Source organism: Canis aureus, chromosome 5 (genome assembly GCF_053574225.1).
Source record: "Canis aureus isolate CA01 chromosome 5, VMU_Caureus_v.1.0, whole genome shotgun sequence".
NCBI lineage: Eukaryota > Metazoa > Chordata > Mammalia > Carnivora > Canidae > Canis > Canis aureus.
The window spans coordinates 31,223,776-31,238,941 of NC_135615.1; the positions used below are offsets into that span (position 1 = coordinate 31,223,776).

Below are 15,166 nucleotides of genomic sequence, written 5' to 3' on the forward strand. Positions count from 1 at the left end.
AAGTGACATACAGAGAATGCAGATTACCTGGAGGAAGAATGTACCAGGAAAACCAACCAGCAAAGGAAGATCTAGAGGAGCAGCCCGTGGGGAAGAAGGGAAACACTCTGGTGTCCTGAAAGTCAATTGGAAAAAGGTGTGTGAAGGAGGAGATAGTTAGTGGTCCACTGTGTCAAATGATGCTTACAGGTCAAGAAGGATGAGGGCTGTCCCTTGACCATTGAATTTAGCAATGTGGAAGTCTTTTCTGACCTTGATGAGAAGTTTCAGTGGAAGGGTAGGGATGGAGGCCTGATAGCGTGGGTTTAATGGGAATGAGAGACACTCATTCCCAAGAGAGAAATGGATCAAAAGTAGAATGCCGTAAAAGAAGCAGAGTAATAGGCTACTGTCTGCAAGGAACGGCAGTCAAGGTTTTTTTGGGGTTTGGTATGATGTAGGAAAAGTACAGTGGGTTTTTGTGCTGATGTGAATGGCAGGTGGGGTAATGCCAATGACGTGGGAGAAAGAAAGAAGACTTGTTGGATCCGTGTCTTAAGGTGGCAACAGGGGAGGGGAGGGGAGGGGAGGGGAACTTTGTGCATGACACAGGGCTGTCCCTGACACAGGAGCACCAATGGTGCATCCAATGTAGAGAAGAAAGAGAGCTTGTGGATAGTGACGCTTTGCGTAGGTGAAGGCGGTGATGGGATTTTATGAAATTTTGCCTCAGAAGCATCCAATTTTCTAAGTGAAATGAAAAGCAAAGTCATCACCTAAGATTGGATATGGGGCAGAAATATGTGAGGTTGGAAGAGAGAGGAAAATGAGTGAACGTCTAGGGTAGTAGGAGTGGGAGTGTAAGGAAATGCAATGTCACTGCTGCACTGCATGAAGAGCTTGTCAGGATTGCATAGTGGGATTGGTGATTGTGTGTGCACATGGGTGTGTGCATGCTCAGCTTCAGAGTACAGGGACAGGGGGGTAGAGTGAATTCATGGGGGTTTAATCCATAAGGCAAAGCAGAAGCAGAACAGGGGAATTACAGGTGTCTACAGGGGTACAGTGATGATGATTGATCACAGCATTTACACTGGCAAAGAGTGAAGGGCAGTTTTGAGGATTGAAGGATTATTGGTCTCAGTGAGGCTGGAAGATGTTTGGGGTTGGCTTCCTGGAAGGAGCAAGCTGGGGAGATAAGGAGGGGTAGTTGGACAGCTTATGGTGTAATGGCAAAGTCTGGAGTGTGACTTTAGGAGTGAGTTGGTCAGGGTCAGGGAGTGGCAATGAGACCCAGGATGTTGGACAGGTCATCTATACGTGTGTTGAAACCATGAAGGCAGGAATGGTGTCCAAGAGACTCATGAGCTGAGAGCTAAAGTGATGGGGAAACAAGGTGTACTGACCCAGGCGTTGGTGAATGGTAACAACAATGGGCAGTGGGGTGACCAAATGATGATGTGAGGTTCAGGTGGCGAATAATGGCTTAGGGAGGAAGTGGGGAGAATGATCTCCTGGGATGAAGCATGCTTACCTTTAAGAAAATACTGGGTCATCCCATAGGTTCGGGGTTTCCTTCCCAAGTTAATGTTTTTGTCTTTTGCCTTCTCGGCTTACGGAGGTTTCTTAGTGACATCCACCAGGTTGTGACAGGTTCTGATGGAACACGCTCAACCCTAGGAACAGTCTGTGATGGGAATGTCATTAATTAAAGAACAAGGGGGAGTCATTATGTTGTACCTTTGAAACTAATATAATGACATAATGGTACATGTCAATTATACCTCAACAATTTTAAAAAATATTTTATTTATTTATTTGAGAGAGAGAGAGAGAGAGCAAGTAGGGGAGTAGCAGAGGGAGAGGGGGAAGCAGATTCCCCGCTGAGCAGGGAGCCCGACATGAGGCTCAATCCCAGGACCCCAAGATCATGACCTGAGCTGAAGGCACACGCTTAATTGACTAAGCCACCCAGGTTGCCCCAATAATTTATTTTAATATAACAAATTGTCTGATGGCCCATGCTTAGATTAATGTGATTACTTAATTTTCAAGTCAGACTGGAATTCATCTGTAATCCTTATTATCTTGCCTCCATTTGGCAAGATTTTGTACTTCTTTGGCTCTTAACATATGCAACTGTCTTTTTAGTTTAATACTACATTCTTGTGAACTTGTGCATCCTCCATTTTTTTGAATTATATTAAATATCTGACTGAATGCTGAATGTCCCTCAGCTTTCCCTGGTTATTTGGTTACAGCTGTCAAGTCATGCCACTGTCACAAAGTAGGCCCTTTCACTTGCGGTTGGTGTTTGTTTTCAGATTTCTTACGAGGTAGGACATTTAGAGATCACTTCATCCATTCACTGGTCTTGTCTCCTTTGAGCAGCCTCACTTGGCTTTTGAGCCTTGTCTTATTTTTAAAAGAGGGTTTCGACATTTTTTTCAAAGGAGTTCAAATCAACACAAATAATCCAACAGAAATTGTGTTGAGAATTTTCACTGATGTGAAATCATTATTATCACCCCCAAAAACCCACTTCCAAAACTTTCCTGTGAAGCTCATATGCTTTTGTGTTCATCACATCTTTTTAAAATTGTTTTCCATGATGGGATTTCCTTTCCTGGACGTGATGAAGCGACACTAGTATTTTCATTGGCCCCACGAATCTTACTGACCCTTGACAAGGAAAGAGTCCTTTTGGTATCATTCATCCCACAGTCTCTCTATGGATACAGCCAAAGCATTATAATAATAATAATTATTATTTAATTTAAATCCACTTCAGAGGAGTGTCCTCAGTGCTAACACAGCACAGTCCCTCATAAATTCTAAGACTAGTTAGGAACCTACTATTTTTTAATTTTTAAAAATGTTTATTATATAATATGTCAGCTGAACTCAGTTCTATCAGCCTTTGTCTTTGGGTGTGCCCTCCTAGACCTTCTAGCACGTGGCACTCTCAGTTCTAGGGCATGGGATCCGGGGGGCTCCCTGATATGATTCGGATGGGAGTCTACACAGTGAGACTTTGCTGAAGACCTCTGAGGATTGCAAATTCATCAGTAATCTCCACAAAATGCAATAACGCAGACCAGTGAAAACCTGAGCAGCCCTCTTCGGGACTGTCATGACACGGGGCATCCTTGATAAGGAATGGAGGCCAAGTCGCCTGCCCCGAGACAGGTCACTTGGTAACGGACTGGGCTTGTGGGCGTGAAGCAACCTGTTTGTGGACATCTGCCCTGCAGAGTTATCCAGTTGTGTCTTGGGCAGGTGACAGGTATTGTGCCTCGAGGACTCACCAAAGCCTCAATCACAATGTTGCATCCTGTGTACCTGGAGCCTGCTGTGGCACCCAGGGATGGCCGTGGGCTTGTCATATCCTCCTAAAATACTCTTCAACTCTTGCCACTAAATTGGAATGTTAGATTCTTGTGGCTGGGGAGGTTGTTCCTTTCCTATGTACGTATTCTTCTCCACTGAGGAGAAGGCAAAGGGGATGGGGCGGCAGGGGGGTGGTCCTTCCTTATAAAACAATTAGGATTGGGACACCTGGCTGGCTCAATGGGTAGAGTGTGCAACGCTTGATCTCGAGGTTGTGAGTTCAAGCCTCACCTTGGGTATAGAAATTCGTTTAGAGATAAAATCTTAAAAATAAAATAAGAGGATTGACACCAGTTCTCTCTCCGCCTCCCCAGGGATTTCACAAAGTACAGTCAAGGGTGAAGGGGGATCACTGGGGATCTGTGGATGTGGCTGTTGTCCTCGTGGGCATCACTGATGTGACTGTGAGCCCCCTGCGGCCTCGGCGTGCGCTCAGGTCAGGGTCCGAGTCGGGAGCTCAGACAGCGAATGCTGGGTTGCTCCTACATAAACCTGTGTGTTCCCACTGTTGCTGGGACCAGTTCTGGCAAATTCCTAGTTCATTAAACCTATGTCTATGCTCACATTTAAATCACAGATAAGGGGGCACTTGATGGGATGAGCACTGGGTGTTATTCTGTATGTTGGTAAATTGAACACCAATAAAAAATAAATTTATTATAAAAAAATAAATCACAGATAAGGCTCTGAGAGCCTTTTCCAGAATGGAAACAAGCTGCATTTTCAGTTTTTTGAGCGTCGGTCCTCTTAAGAGTACCATGGTAAGAGGAGAGGAGGATGGTCAGTGAGAAAGAGGCATTTGTCAAAGACGTGGAGGAAGCGACATACAGAGAATGCAGATTACCTGGAGGAAGAATGTACCAGGAAAACCAAACATTACACATTCATCTCATGTTTGACTCACTGTTTAAAAAAATATCCAGTTTTACTTTGTCCAGTAATTTCTGCCGGAAGCAGGGTTGCTGAGTTAAAGGCAAAATGAGTTTGTAGGGGCACCTGGCTGGCTCAGTTGGTGACGTGTGTGACTCTTGATCTTGTAAATTAGAGCCTATGTTGGTGTAGAGGTTACTTAAAAAATAAAATCTCAAAAAAAATAAATGTGTAATTTTGATAGGTACCTCCAAATTGCCTCTCTGGAGTTTATATTCCCACCAGGCAGCAACGGAGGAGGGTGACTATTCGCCTTACCCGTGGAGTCTAGGTTAATGGTCATATTTAGGGACTTTTGCCAATCTGGTAGGTGAGAAATTGTTGGGAGGGCAGTTCTCATTGGAATGAAGTTTAGCATTTTCTCATACATGCAAAGAGCATTTGTTTTTTTTTTATTTTTATTTTTTTATTTTTATTTTTATTTTATTTTTATTTTTTATTTTTTTGCAAAGAGCATTTGAATGTGTGTGTGAGAGAGAGACAGAGACAGAGAGAGACAGAGAGAGATCTATTCATGTCCTTGCTTATTTGGAGGGGAGGGGTTGTTCTTAATTTTTAGCAGCTCTATGCATTTGATCAGGGAGCCTTTGGTCCCTGTTATATGACTGGCAAGCATTTATCTAATCACGTGTCCGTCTTCAGACTTTGCCTAGCGTTGGCTGCTGGTGCGTGTGTTGTTTATTGTGAAGTAACGGCCGCGTGCGGAAGTTCCTGTTGTGACTGTGACTTATCTGCACACAGAAGGGAGCAGACCCACAGTCCCTGGTTGGGAATCTGGCCCTCGGGTTTTGCAGCCAGAGGCCACAGAGTTCTTGCGGATGCCCCTTTCTAGTGAGCTTCTGCTCATATTAAACCTTCTCATCTCTAAACCCCCCATATAAGTTTTTACACCAGTTGCTATCATCTTGCAGTCCAGCGCTTCTACAGTCCCTGGTGGAAGTTGCTTCTTCTCAGATCATCACTCAGCGTCCGGGCTCATGGAGAGTAGAGGCCCTGCCTCCCCTGCCGGCCTCTCCCACCAGGCCTGGCATCAGCTGGGTAGCTACTTCCGATCCAATGAACCCTTATTAACAGCCTAGTGGCCCCATGCTCAGCCATGGAGGAGTTTGGGGTGTCAAGGGGGGTAACTGAAAGCTCCCTTCCCACCTGACCTGGTGCCCATCCTACAGCAGACCTAGGCTCTGCCTCCTGGGTGGGACCAGGCCAAGCGCATGGCTCTAGCTTGGGTGACGGCTGGCAGTGTCCTGCCAGCTTGGCCTTCCCGAGCCTCCCTTTAGCTCTCCTAGGATCTCCAAGAAGCTCTCCATCACAGGAGACATCAGGATGGGACTCATCCACCTCCCTCCTTCACCTCCCCTTTTCCATGCTCAGAGATGTGAAGCCCATTGATGAAGGACAAGGAATTGGAACCAGTTCGGGGTTGCAGAAGCCATTGGTTTTAATGGGGGCGAGAGAGAAGGGAAGGGGTCTGAAGGCAGGACGGTGAGCGGTGCACCTCGTCTTGCAGCCCCCGTGGCTGGGAGGCGTGTGGGCACGAGGAGCGCTGTGCGCCCTCTTCTCGGGCACGGGTCACGGAGGAAGAGCCTGGCGAGCAGGCGTGAGCGACCTTGGCCACTCACTGCGGGGGAGCAGAAAGGAGGCGCAGAGCGGGAGACACCCCGACGGGCTCAGGTCCATGCAGGCGGGACAGTGTTCAGTGTGTGTGTGCAGTGGAGAGAGGGGGGCTGGAGGCACCAAAGGAACACGGGGGGCGGGCAGTGAGGCGGCCTGGAGACCTGGGCCCATCCCTCAGAACACAAAGCAGCCAAATTGGCAGACCCTCACCCTCCACCCTGACCCCCGTCCCTGTCCTTGAGGTGCCGCCGTCCTGCTGGCCTCTGCCTCTACTTCTTACGCCCAATCTGTGCCATCAGGTGCGCGTTGGCAGCTGCCTTGGCCTGCAAATTCTTGGCTTTGGCGATGTTGAAGAGGATGTTCATGATGTTAGTGGGGACATCGAGGGACAGAGTGAACTTGGTGCGCCGATCACTCTTGGCCTTGTCCTGGTGCAGCCTCCCCTTGAGCTGAGCTGGGGACAGGTATTTGTACCGGGCGCTTACGGCTCCGTTGCCACCCCCGAAGCCTGGGAAGGTCCTCTTCTTCTTGTCCTCTTCCTCCTCCTCCTTCTCCTCGTCCTCCCCTGAGGATGGGTCTTGGCTGGGCAGGTAGGGGAAGCTTCTCTTGCTCAGCAGCGGTGCATCCTCCAGCGGGCTCTGCCGGGCCTCCCACAAGGCTGTGTTGATGCAGCTGAAGAAGGACTTTCCTGGGTGGAACTTCTGGGAGACGCCCGGCTGCGGGATTCCTGGGAGCAGCAGCAGCAGCAGCAGGAGGTAGGCTGGCATCAGCATCTCTCCCTGGAAGAGAAGACAGGGATGAGAGCAGAGGGTGTGACAAGGACTCGGAGCTCAGAAGGACCCGGGGCTTTGGTAATGTTCTACAATGTTCTCAAAGTGTGGTCTCAGGACCAGCAGCATCATCGGGAAATTTGCTAGAAATGCAAAGAATTCTCAGTTCTCACCCCCAGAACTACTAGATCAAAGTCTGGGGCCAGCAATCTGGGGCTTAACAAACCCTTCAGATGATTCTCATGGTTGGGAAAGTTTGAGCGCCACTAATCGGCTGGAATTGATGGGTTATATTTCATTCAGCTTTGCTGGTCATCACTGGCCCTGAAAAATGAAAGGCAAATAGGCGAGATGAGCATTTAGTAGCTTATTTTGGTTGATTTTAGAAGCCGAGGACTTGCAGCTCTCTCATCCTTAGCAGGGGCCCTATTGAGTGCGTCCCTATTGCTTAAAGACCATGGTGGGTGGTCCAGCCAGTGTTTCTGAGGCAGATCTTCAAGGTCCTTTGCCTGCTTCCTCAGGAGCAAACAAGTTTGTGAATTTGGTTGGCTTTACTATAGAATTTACAAAGCGAAAGTCAGTTTGGTCCCTGTGTCGAGATGTTCAATGTTTCACAAAGGACACCTATGTTCTCTAGCGTGCAGGGTTGAGGCGACCTCAATCCTAAAATTATCAGGTTTTTCTACTACATGACGCTCTTGGCTGGCCATCGACCTGAATGAGGGCCATCGTCTGAGAACGAACCCAGAGGCACCGACACCCAAGCACATGCTTTACCAGGAGTGGCTCCGTGCTTCTCTGGGTGCTTGCTCGGTCGTGGTTTGAAATGCAGGGCAGGTCGTGCAGCTGTCCAGGGCTAGACGGACATGCTCAGAGGTATGAAAGGGTTATGGTCTAGAGTGACCTTTGAATCGAGTCTTTTATTTAAAAAAAAAAAAAAAACAGAAGGCAAAGGAAGAAAACCTAAATTTAGTGTAGGAAGTGTGCATGGCCGTGAAAACATCCAGCGCAGTGTCCCTCCTGGAACCTGGGCTGTTTGGGTTCGAAGCCATCATGGGCGTTGGGCCCCTGATCAATGGCGCTGGACGAGGCGGGGAGAAGGGCTGCGCCGGGCCAGTCCCACCCTCTGTCCCACCTCCTCTGCAGCAACAGCTCGCAGCGCTCAGAAGACACCAGCGTTTGGTTGTGTGTGGTCACTGTGCCTTAAGACGACGGCCAAGTGGGCAGCATGCCCCTCCTGGGGCCCGGGACCCCTACCCGCACCCCAGCCCCCTTGGTCTGTCCTGCCCACGCTCTCTCCTGCTCTGGGATGAATAAAGACCTGAGGTTCCCTTACTTCACTGTCTCCCTTCATCAGGCGCAGGGAAACCATGTGAGGTCCAAGGTGTGGGAGTCCATCAACCCCCCCAGAGGAAGGGCCCCGGCCTCTGCACGCCCGACCCGCCGATCCCCCCGCCCACCCCTCTTCTCAGGCTGCCCGACGGTCCAAGGGGGCATGAGGAGGGAAGGGCTGCGCTGTTCGCTTCGGCTGCTTTACCTGAACTTGGAGTTAATTCCTGCCTATGACATCCTTGGCTCCCACAAAAGAAAGCAAGAAAGGTGGAGTTCTCTGTGGAACCTGCTAGACTGCTTCTATAAGGTAGCTTTTTAGGAAGCAAAAAAAATTGGATAAATAAGTCAACACGGGGGTCCTTCTGGGCATTAAGAAGTGCTAGCCTGGGGATGCCTGGGGGGCTCAGTCGTTGAGCACCTGCCTTTGGCTCAGGTCGTGACCCTGGGGTCCTGGGATCGAGTCCTGAATCAGGCTCCCCACAGGGAGCCTGCTTCTTCCTCTGCCTGTGTCTCTGCCTCTCTCTCTGTGTCTCTCATGAATAAATAAATAAATTCTTTTTAAAAAAACCTATTAGCATAGCAGATGATCCTTCTGTTCTCTGCGGGGACAGGTGACAAGCAGAGACGAGAGGGGCTGGCCGTGGAGGCCGAGCGCTGGCCTCAGCTCTGCGAATCATTGTCAACATGACCGTAAGCAGGTCTTTTCCTGAGTGGGAATGAACCCACACCCCCTCCCAGCTTCTTTAGGCCGTGAATGGACCTAGAACCAACCCTCAGACACCCGAGCCTCGTCCTCTCTCTGAAGGAGCACCTTGTGCGCCCTCACACGCACTGACCAGGCCAGCGCCCCGTGGAAGGCCAGTGCTTTCCTGGCCATTCCGCGTTGTAGCGACCGCCTGCCTTCCCCACGTCCCCCTTAAGAACCAGGTGGATCTCTTTGTTATTTGTTTTTACATCGTTAAGATTTCAAGTTAATTGATCAGTTATGGAAAAATACACGATGCTTGCTTTCTATGACCGAAGTGCCTGACCTAGGTGCCCGGGGCACATGGCAGTGTGCGGTGACACCCACAGACTCCCAGACTTGGGAGTTAGCGAGACACAGGTTCAAGCCCACCCTGTCCCTCTTCGCCTGAGCCCCGTGGGCAGGTCACTTAACCTCCATGCATTGCAATCCCCTCATCCGACAGAGGGGGACAGCAACGAGGACCTCAGAAAGCCCGTGTGGAGGATGAAATCGGGGTGGAAGAGCTCTTGCTCCAGCCAGACGCGCTTCGCAAAGAAGGCTGCTTCCTATTACTTATGTGCGAACATAACATAAATATATGTTTGCACATAAATCATCTCTGGGTCCCGTGAGGATGAGATTCAGGTCACGCGTAACCATCTGGGAGGTGACATCTGTGTCTCCGTATTTCGGTCTCTCTCCATCTACATCTCTCCATGCCAGGTTCTTCTCGGCCACTCACTTGATCCTGCAGGCCGATTTCTTCTTTACTGTGTTGTATTTCTGGCTTTTTTTTAGTTTTTAGCTGTTGTGCCACTTTCTCCATCCTCTCGCCCGCAGGCTTTTCCGGCTTTGAACGAAGTCCCAGTCAGCTGCTCTCAGCCTTTGGAGAAGCTCAGCATCACCCGAAGGGATTGTCCAAGCACGGCCACAGGGCGCCACCCCAGGAGCTTCTGGATAGGTGAGGTAGGGATGGGACGAGGCCTGAGCATTTGCGTCTCTAACCTGCTCCTATGGGTCCTGCTGCTGCGGGTCCGGGAACCACCCCTCGGCTGTCCCTGCCCTCCTGGGACCTGCTTAGAAAGGAACTAGGGGTGGTAGAAAGGGAGGTGGGTGTGGGGATGGGGTGACTGGGTGACGGGCACTGAGGGGGACACTTGATGGGATGAGCACTGAGTGTTATTCTATATGTTGGCAAATTGAGCACCAATACAAAATAAATTTATAAAAAAAAAAAAAAAGAATTGCACACCAGGGCAGTCTGGGTGGCTCAGCAGTTTAGCGCTGCCCTCAGCCCAGGGCCTGATCCTGGAGACCCGGGATCGAGTCCCACGTCGGGCTCCCTGCATGGAGCCTGCTTCTCCCTCTGCCTGTGTCTCTGCCTCTCTCTCTCTCTCTCTCTCATGAATAAATAAATAAATCAATAAATTAAAAAAAAAAAAAAGAATTACGCACCAGCTCCCGGGACAGGCAACAGTCACCAGGGGCATGTGGACCGTCTCTGTGGGAAAGTGGAATTGGTCTTTCTTGTAACGTCATGTTCAACAGCCGCACATTTGGCTTTATCCTTCACTGAGGACCCAGTGGCCGCCTGTGTAAACCTGGTAGGAGCGGTGGCTTCAGCAGCCTCACACCCTGGAGACATCTTAAAGCTCCGGGGCAGGTCCCAAGGGCTCGTAAGACTGAAAGGATTTAAAGGCTCAGAAAAACCCAGTTCACAGAGAAAGGACGAGTGGTGGCGGGAAGTAGTGGAGAGAGCTTCATTTAGGGTTTGCGAGGGAAGGTCTCCGCAAGGGAGCCAGGAAGTCCTTTGCTCCGCCCGGAGGTCTGATTCCCCAGCGTTTCCCCTCCTACATTCTTAGGATTCCTTCACCATCCCCCCCTAGTGGGACCCCACAGAGGCGGACAAGTCCCAGCCACCTGCTGCGGGAGCAAGTGCTCCCCCTCCAGGGAGACAGACGGAAGGAGGGGACAGCTCTCCATCCATCGTGGGTTTGTTGGTTTGGGTACCTGACACCGCACCCTCCCCTGCGAAGCGTCACCTCTGCAGGTGCCCGTCGGAGCCGAACCCGAGAGCCCAGGCGCCCCGGGAGGGATGGGCACCGGCCCTGAAGCCAGAGGCAGACGCACCCATTCCCCAGTTGCGCCTGGGGTCAGCACTTCCCAGCCGTGGGAGGCAGGACCAGTCCTCCCATTTTACCCTGTTCATCTGCAAACACCGGGAAGAAGTTAAATTAAAATTTTTTAAAATATAAAACCGTGGCTGTGGAATCTGGGGGACGTTTATGCGTTTCAGCAGGTGTCATAGCAAGGAGCTGCCCTCTCTGGTAGACCAGGGAGCCCTCCGTTGGCTGCGCAAGGCACCCTCAAAGTGAGCGGGCGAGGAGGGTTCCTACCTGAAGGCTCCCCCCACCCCACCCCCCCACCGCCCCAAAGACGGAGGAAGCACCGGGAGAAGCGTGTGCATGTTACGGATAACGTGTCCCCGGCAGTGCTCATGTTCACCTCACTCAATCCACTCTCAGAAGTGGTGTGTGCGCGTGTGTGCGTGTGCGCGTGTTTGCAAGGTTGCCACACGGAGAAAACGGGATTCCTCAGAGAACCCGGACATCACATAGAGACATCCAACGTCTATCTTTGTGTTCCTTCCCCCTCCCAGGTGGTGGCCCCGAGTTATTACAGACGTGAGTCCCCTCCCTCTAGGGTCCCCAGCACGGGCGAGGGAGAAAGGACGCTGGGCTTTGAAGGCAAGAGGACCTGGGTTCGAAACCCCCCTCACCCTCTCGCCTGCCCCGGGAGTGAATCCTGAGAAAGAGAGACATCACCTGCCCTGCAGGTGTCCAGGGAGGAAGCAATAAATCCCAGAACCCTCCAGCTCCTGCAGCCAGGAATGTGGGGAACAACAGGCTGTAGTTTGTAGTTTCTGTTCACACCCGCCTCCCCATTTGTTTGGAAAAAATACATTTGCGAGAACCCGCTCTGCCTCCAATCTCTTACCTTTGCAAAGCAGGTCTCTCTGTACCAACAAAGGGAGGATGCACTTCTTACCTAAAATGCACACTGGGCTCCCTTGGGCCGGTGCCCCCGTGGGGGTGGGGGGGGTGTTGGCCGGCTTTGCCTCTCACCCCCGCCCGCCCAGTCCCCAGCACGTCCTGCCTTATCTAGGGGCAAATAAATTCACCCCGGATGGGCGAGTCCCAGCCAAAAGCTCACCTGGGAGTGGCCTTCGCTCTGGAGTAGAAATGTTCGGCGTGGCAGGTGCAGCTTCAGGACCAGGAGATCTGCCCCAGAAACATCCCCTTGAACTTCTGTCTCTGCTGGAGTCACTTCTTGTTTCCTTTTGTGTGTCCTAAGTGGGCCGTGATGGTTCCCTCTCTATGGAAACCACTCCACTCCCTCGTGTGTATATGTATATATAAAAGGGACAGGTCACGGGGTGGATCGTAATCCCAGACGCGGTGTCTACCCTGGGATGCGATTTCGTTTAAAAGACAACCGGACCAGCTGTCTGCGTCACGGAGATGACAGACACTCTGCATCCCTGACCCCTCCTACCCGCCTTCCCGCTGGCCCTCCCACCACCTCCCACTTCCCCTCCTGCCCTGGCAACTTGCTCATTGAGGAAAAGGAGAAAAGGATCTATTAACCCGAGAAGCAGCTCCTGATCTTAGCTCCTACTGATTTCAGCCTTTCCATGCCCGTCCTCATCACTCCATCCCTCCTTTGTTTTTATTTTTTTTCTTTTTGCCCCTGATACGGTTTAATAGGTTTAATATGCAAATGAGGCCCAGTAAGAGATTAACAACAATAACTAAAAAGGTAAAACAATTGTAACAATGTCCTGTAATAAAAGTTACATGAACGTGGTCTGTTCTCTTTCAACTTATCTTTTTTTTTTGTATATTTTTTTTATTGGAGTTTGATTTGCCGACATATAGAATAACACCCAGTGCTCATCCCATCAAGTGCCCCCCTCAGTGCCCGTCACCCAGCACCCCCACCCCCCGCCCACCTCCCCTTCCACCACCCCTGATTCGTTTCCCAGAGTTAGGAGTCTTTCATGTTCTGTCTCCCTTTCTGATATTTCCCACTCGTTTTCTCTCCTTTCCTCTTTATTCCCTTTCACTATTTCTTATATTCCCCGAATGAGTGAGACCATAGGATGTTTGTCCTTCTCCGACTGACTTACTTCCCTCAGCATCATGCCCTCCAGTTCCATCCACCTTGAAGCAAATGGTGGGTGTTCGTCCTTTCTAATGGCCGAGGAATAGACCCCTTTCTAGGGAAATGCCTCTTTTGTTGTTAGTGTTTTGGTTGCATCAAGAAATTTTAGGTGTGTGTTATAGTAATTGTGAATTGTTTTACATTAGCACTCAGTTTTTAGCCTGAGTATGAATGGGTTTTTTTGGGTTGAGGTTGGCTATGTTTTTCCTACCTTCTCACAGTTTTGTTGTGAAAACCTTGCTGCTTTGATCCATTTAGTGTATAATGGTTTTAAGTTGGAGATTATCCTAACATTTGGGACTGGCAATTGCATACTTTGGTTATGTTTCTGAAAAGGCTGCTTAAAGTCAAAATTATGTAACTTGACACAGTCTTTTTCTAGTAAAAACAGGGGGTTATAGCCTGAGGTCTTGAGAAATTAGCTTTGAGCACCTGTGTAATTGACTTATAAACTGTTAGGCATAATTTAATGCATTTTCAATGCCAGTATAAGTCATATTGAGGCAGTATAACAACAGCATTATAAGACTATTAGTGTCATAAGGTGCTCTCATTACCTAAATAAGGTATATAAGGTTTAGCAAGCTCCGTCTTAAGAGACAAAACTTTACCTCTGTAAAATTATTTTTCTTCATTTTTTTTCCTGCTGCTACTCTACTTGGTTCTTCAATGTTATATGCAGCAATCTACCTTTTTTTCTCTCCTTTTTTTTTCCTGTGTGGGGCTTGAATTCTCACAATCCTTCCCTCCTTTTGAAAGCTGGACGTGGGTCCTGCTTTGAAAGCAGAGAAGGTGACTTGAAGTTCAAGTGCTGTCTTCTAATTCTTGTGGGTCCTGCCGTGTGCTGTTATCCTTAGCGGCTCACAGAGCTCTGCAAGTTTGTGTTCATCAGAGGACACACAAGGGGGCAGACACACTGTGCCTAGAGCTTCTGCTGGAAAATCATCTGAATTTTACCCATTTTTTCCATCCATTCATCCAATATTTTTGGAGCCCCTGCTGTGTGCCAGGTATTGGCAGGGCCCTGAGGAGTTCAAAGTTGAGAACCCTGTTCTCTTAGGCATCACAGTATGGAAGGATGGGTAAAAAAAGCCTAATGTCAGCATGGCCAGTGCCAGAGGATAGGACGGAGGAGCAGCGGAGACTGAACACAGGCAGCGTGTGCCAGGAGAGGAGAGCAGAGGTTCAGACAGAAAGGCTTGAGAAGGAGAGAACCAGGGAGGAGAAGGTCTGAGGATGTGTTGGGGGGTGGAGGGGCAGGTGGGCAGGTCTGGGTCAGGAGGCTGGCTTCCCACCCGGAGGCACCCAACGCCCAGCTGAGGGGGTTTCGATTTCATTCCAAATATAATGGCGTGAAGAAGTAGGGACACTGAGGCAGGCAACCTCCTTGTTTCACAGATGAGGGCACCGAGGACAGAGTCAGGGTGAGGATCTGGGTCTCCTGTGAGCCCAGAGCTCTTTGAACCTGGGGCTGAACCATTTGGAAGGGCCGTGCAAGACCCACGCTATGCCCAGGCCTCTGGGCAAGACCACAGCTCTCCATCCTCCATGGGCCTTCTCACCTCCTAAAATTCCTCTGGACGAAGAGCTAAGTGGACTTCCGGAACCATCTCGACATGTTAGTGTTCAGAGGTGTTTTGTGGAACAAGTGGAAAGCCCTTGTGGCCTTGTGGGGGAGGATGTGGAGCCCCCCAGTGTCTCAGCCTCCACTGTGGACGAGCAGGATTGGACCTCACCTTGCTCCTTCTTCTGCAGCTGCCTGCCCCAGGTTCTCCTGAGCCTAGTGGCCACATGCAACTAGAGAGCTGATCCAAACTCATTCATTCACTTGTTCGCTCATCCATATATTTGTCATTGGGAGAAATGTTCTTTTTGCCCATTTCAGATAATTACGAAGTAATAGAATTTGCGTAGATTGAGGGGTAGGTGGTTAGAAACCCGAGTTGACCCCCTTCTCTGCCTTTCTGAGCTCTGGGATACGAGGCAGGTGGTCTTGTGAAGATACCCCCGGAGCAGGGATCCTCAGCCTTGGCACTGCTGACATTTTGAGCCGGGTGAGGTCGTGGGGGGCTGTCCTGAGCATGTTGGGATGTTAGCAGCAGCATCCCGTCGCCTGGGACATCCCACAGCACACCCTCCCCTGCCCAGCGGTGACAACCAAGTGTATCAGCTGGGTCCCCGGTGGACAAAATTGCCCCCA

At 50.2% G+C, this 15,166-nt stretch overlaps 1 protein-coding gene across 1 annotated transcript; it reads right to left on the minus strand.

Moving 5' to 3' along the window:
- Positions 1–5,735: 5,735 nt before the first annotated feature.
- UCN3 (urocortin 3) lies at positions 5,736–12,263 on the minus strand. The gene is made up of 2 exons (XM_077896445.1): positions 11,956–12,263; positions 5,736–6,692 (listed from the first exon to the last, which is right to left on the minus strand). Exon 2 carries the CDS (start codon positions 6,684–6,686, stop codon positions 6,183–6,185), a length of 504 nt encoding a protein of 167 aa, XP_077752571.1. The 5' UTR covers positions 6,687–6,692; positions 11,956–12,263; the 3' UTR covers positions 5,736–6,182.
- Between the last annotated feature and the right edge of the window lie 2,903 nt (positions 12,264–15,166).

Excerpts from the sequence above, each read along its gene's own strand:
- UCN3 (XM_077896445.1), bottom strand. The coding sequence starts at position 6,686 with ATGCTGATGCCAGCCTACCTCCTGCTGCTGCTGCTGCTGCTCCCAGGA.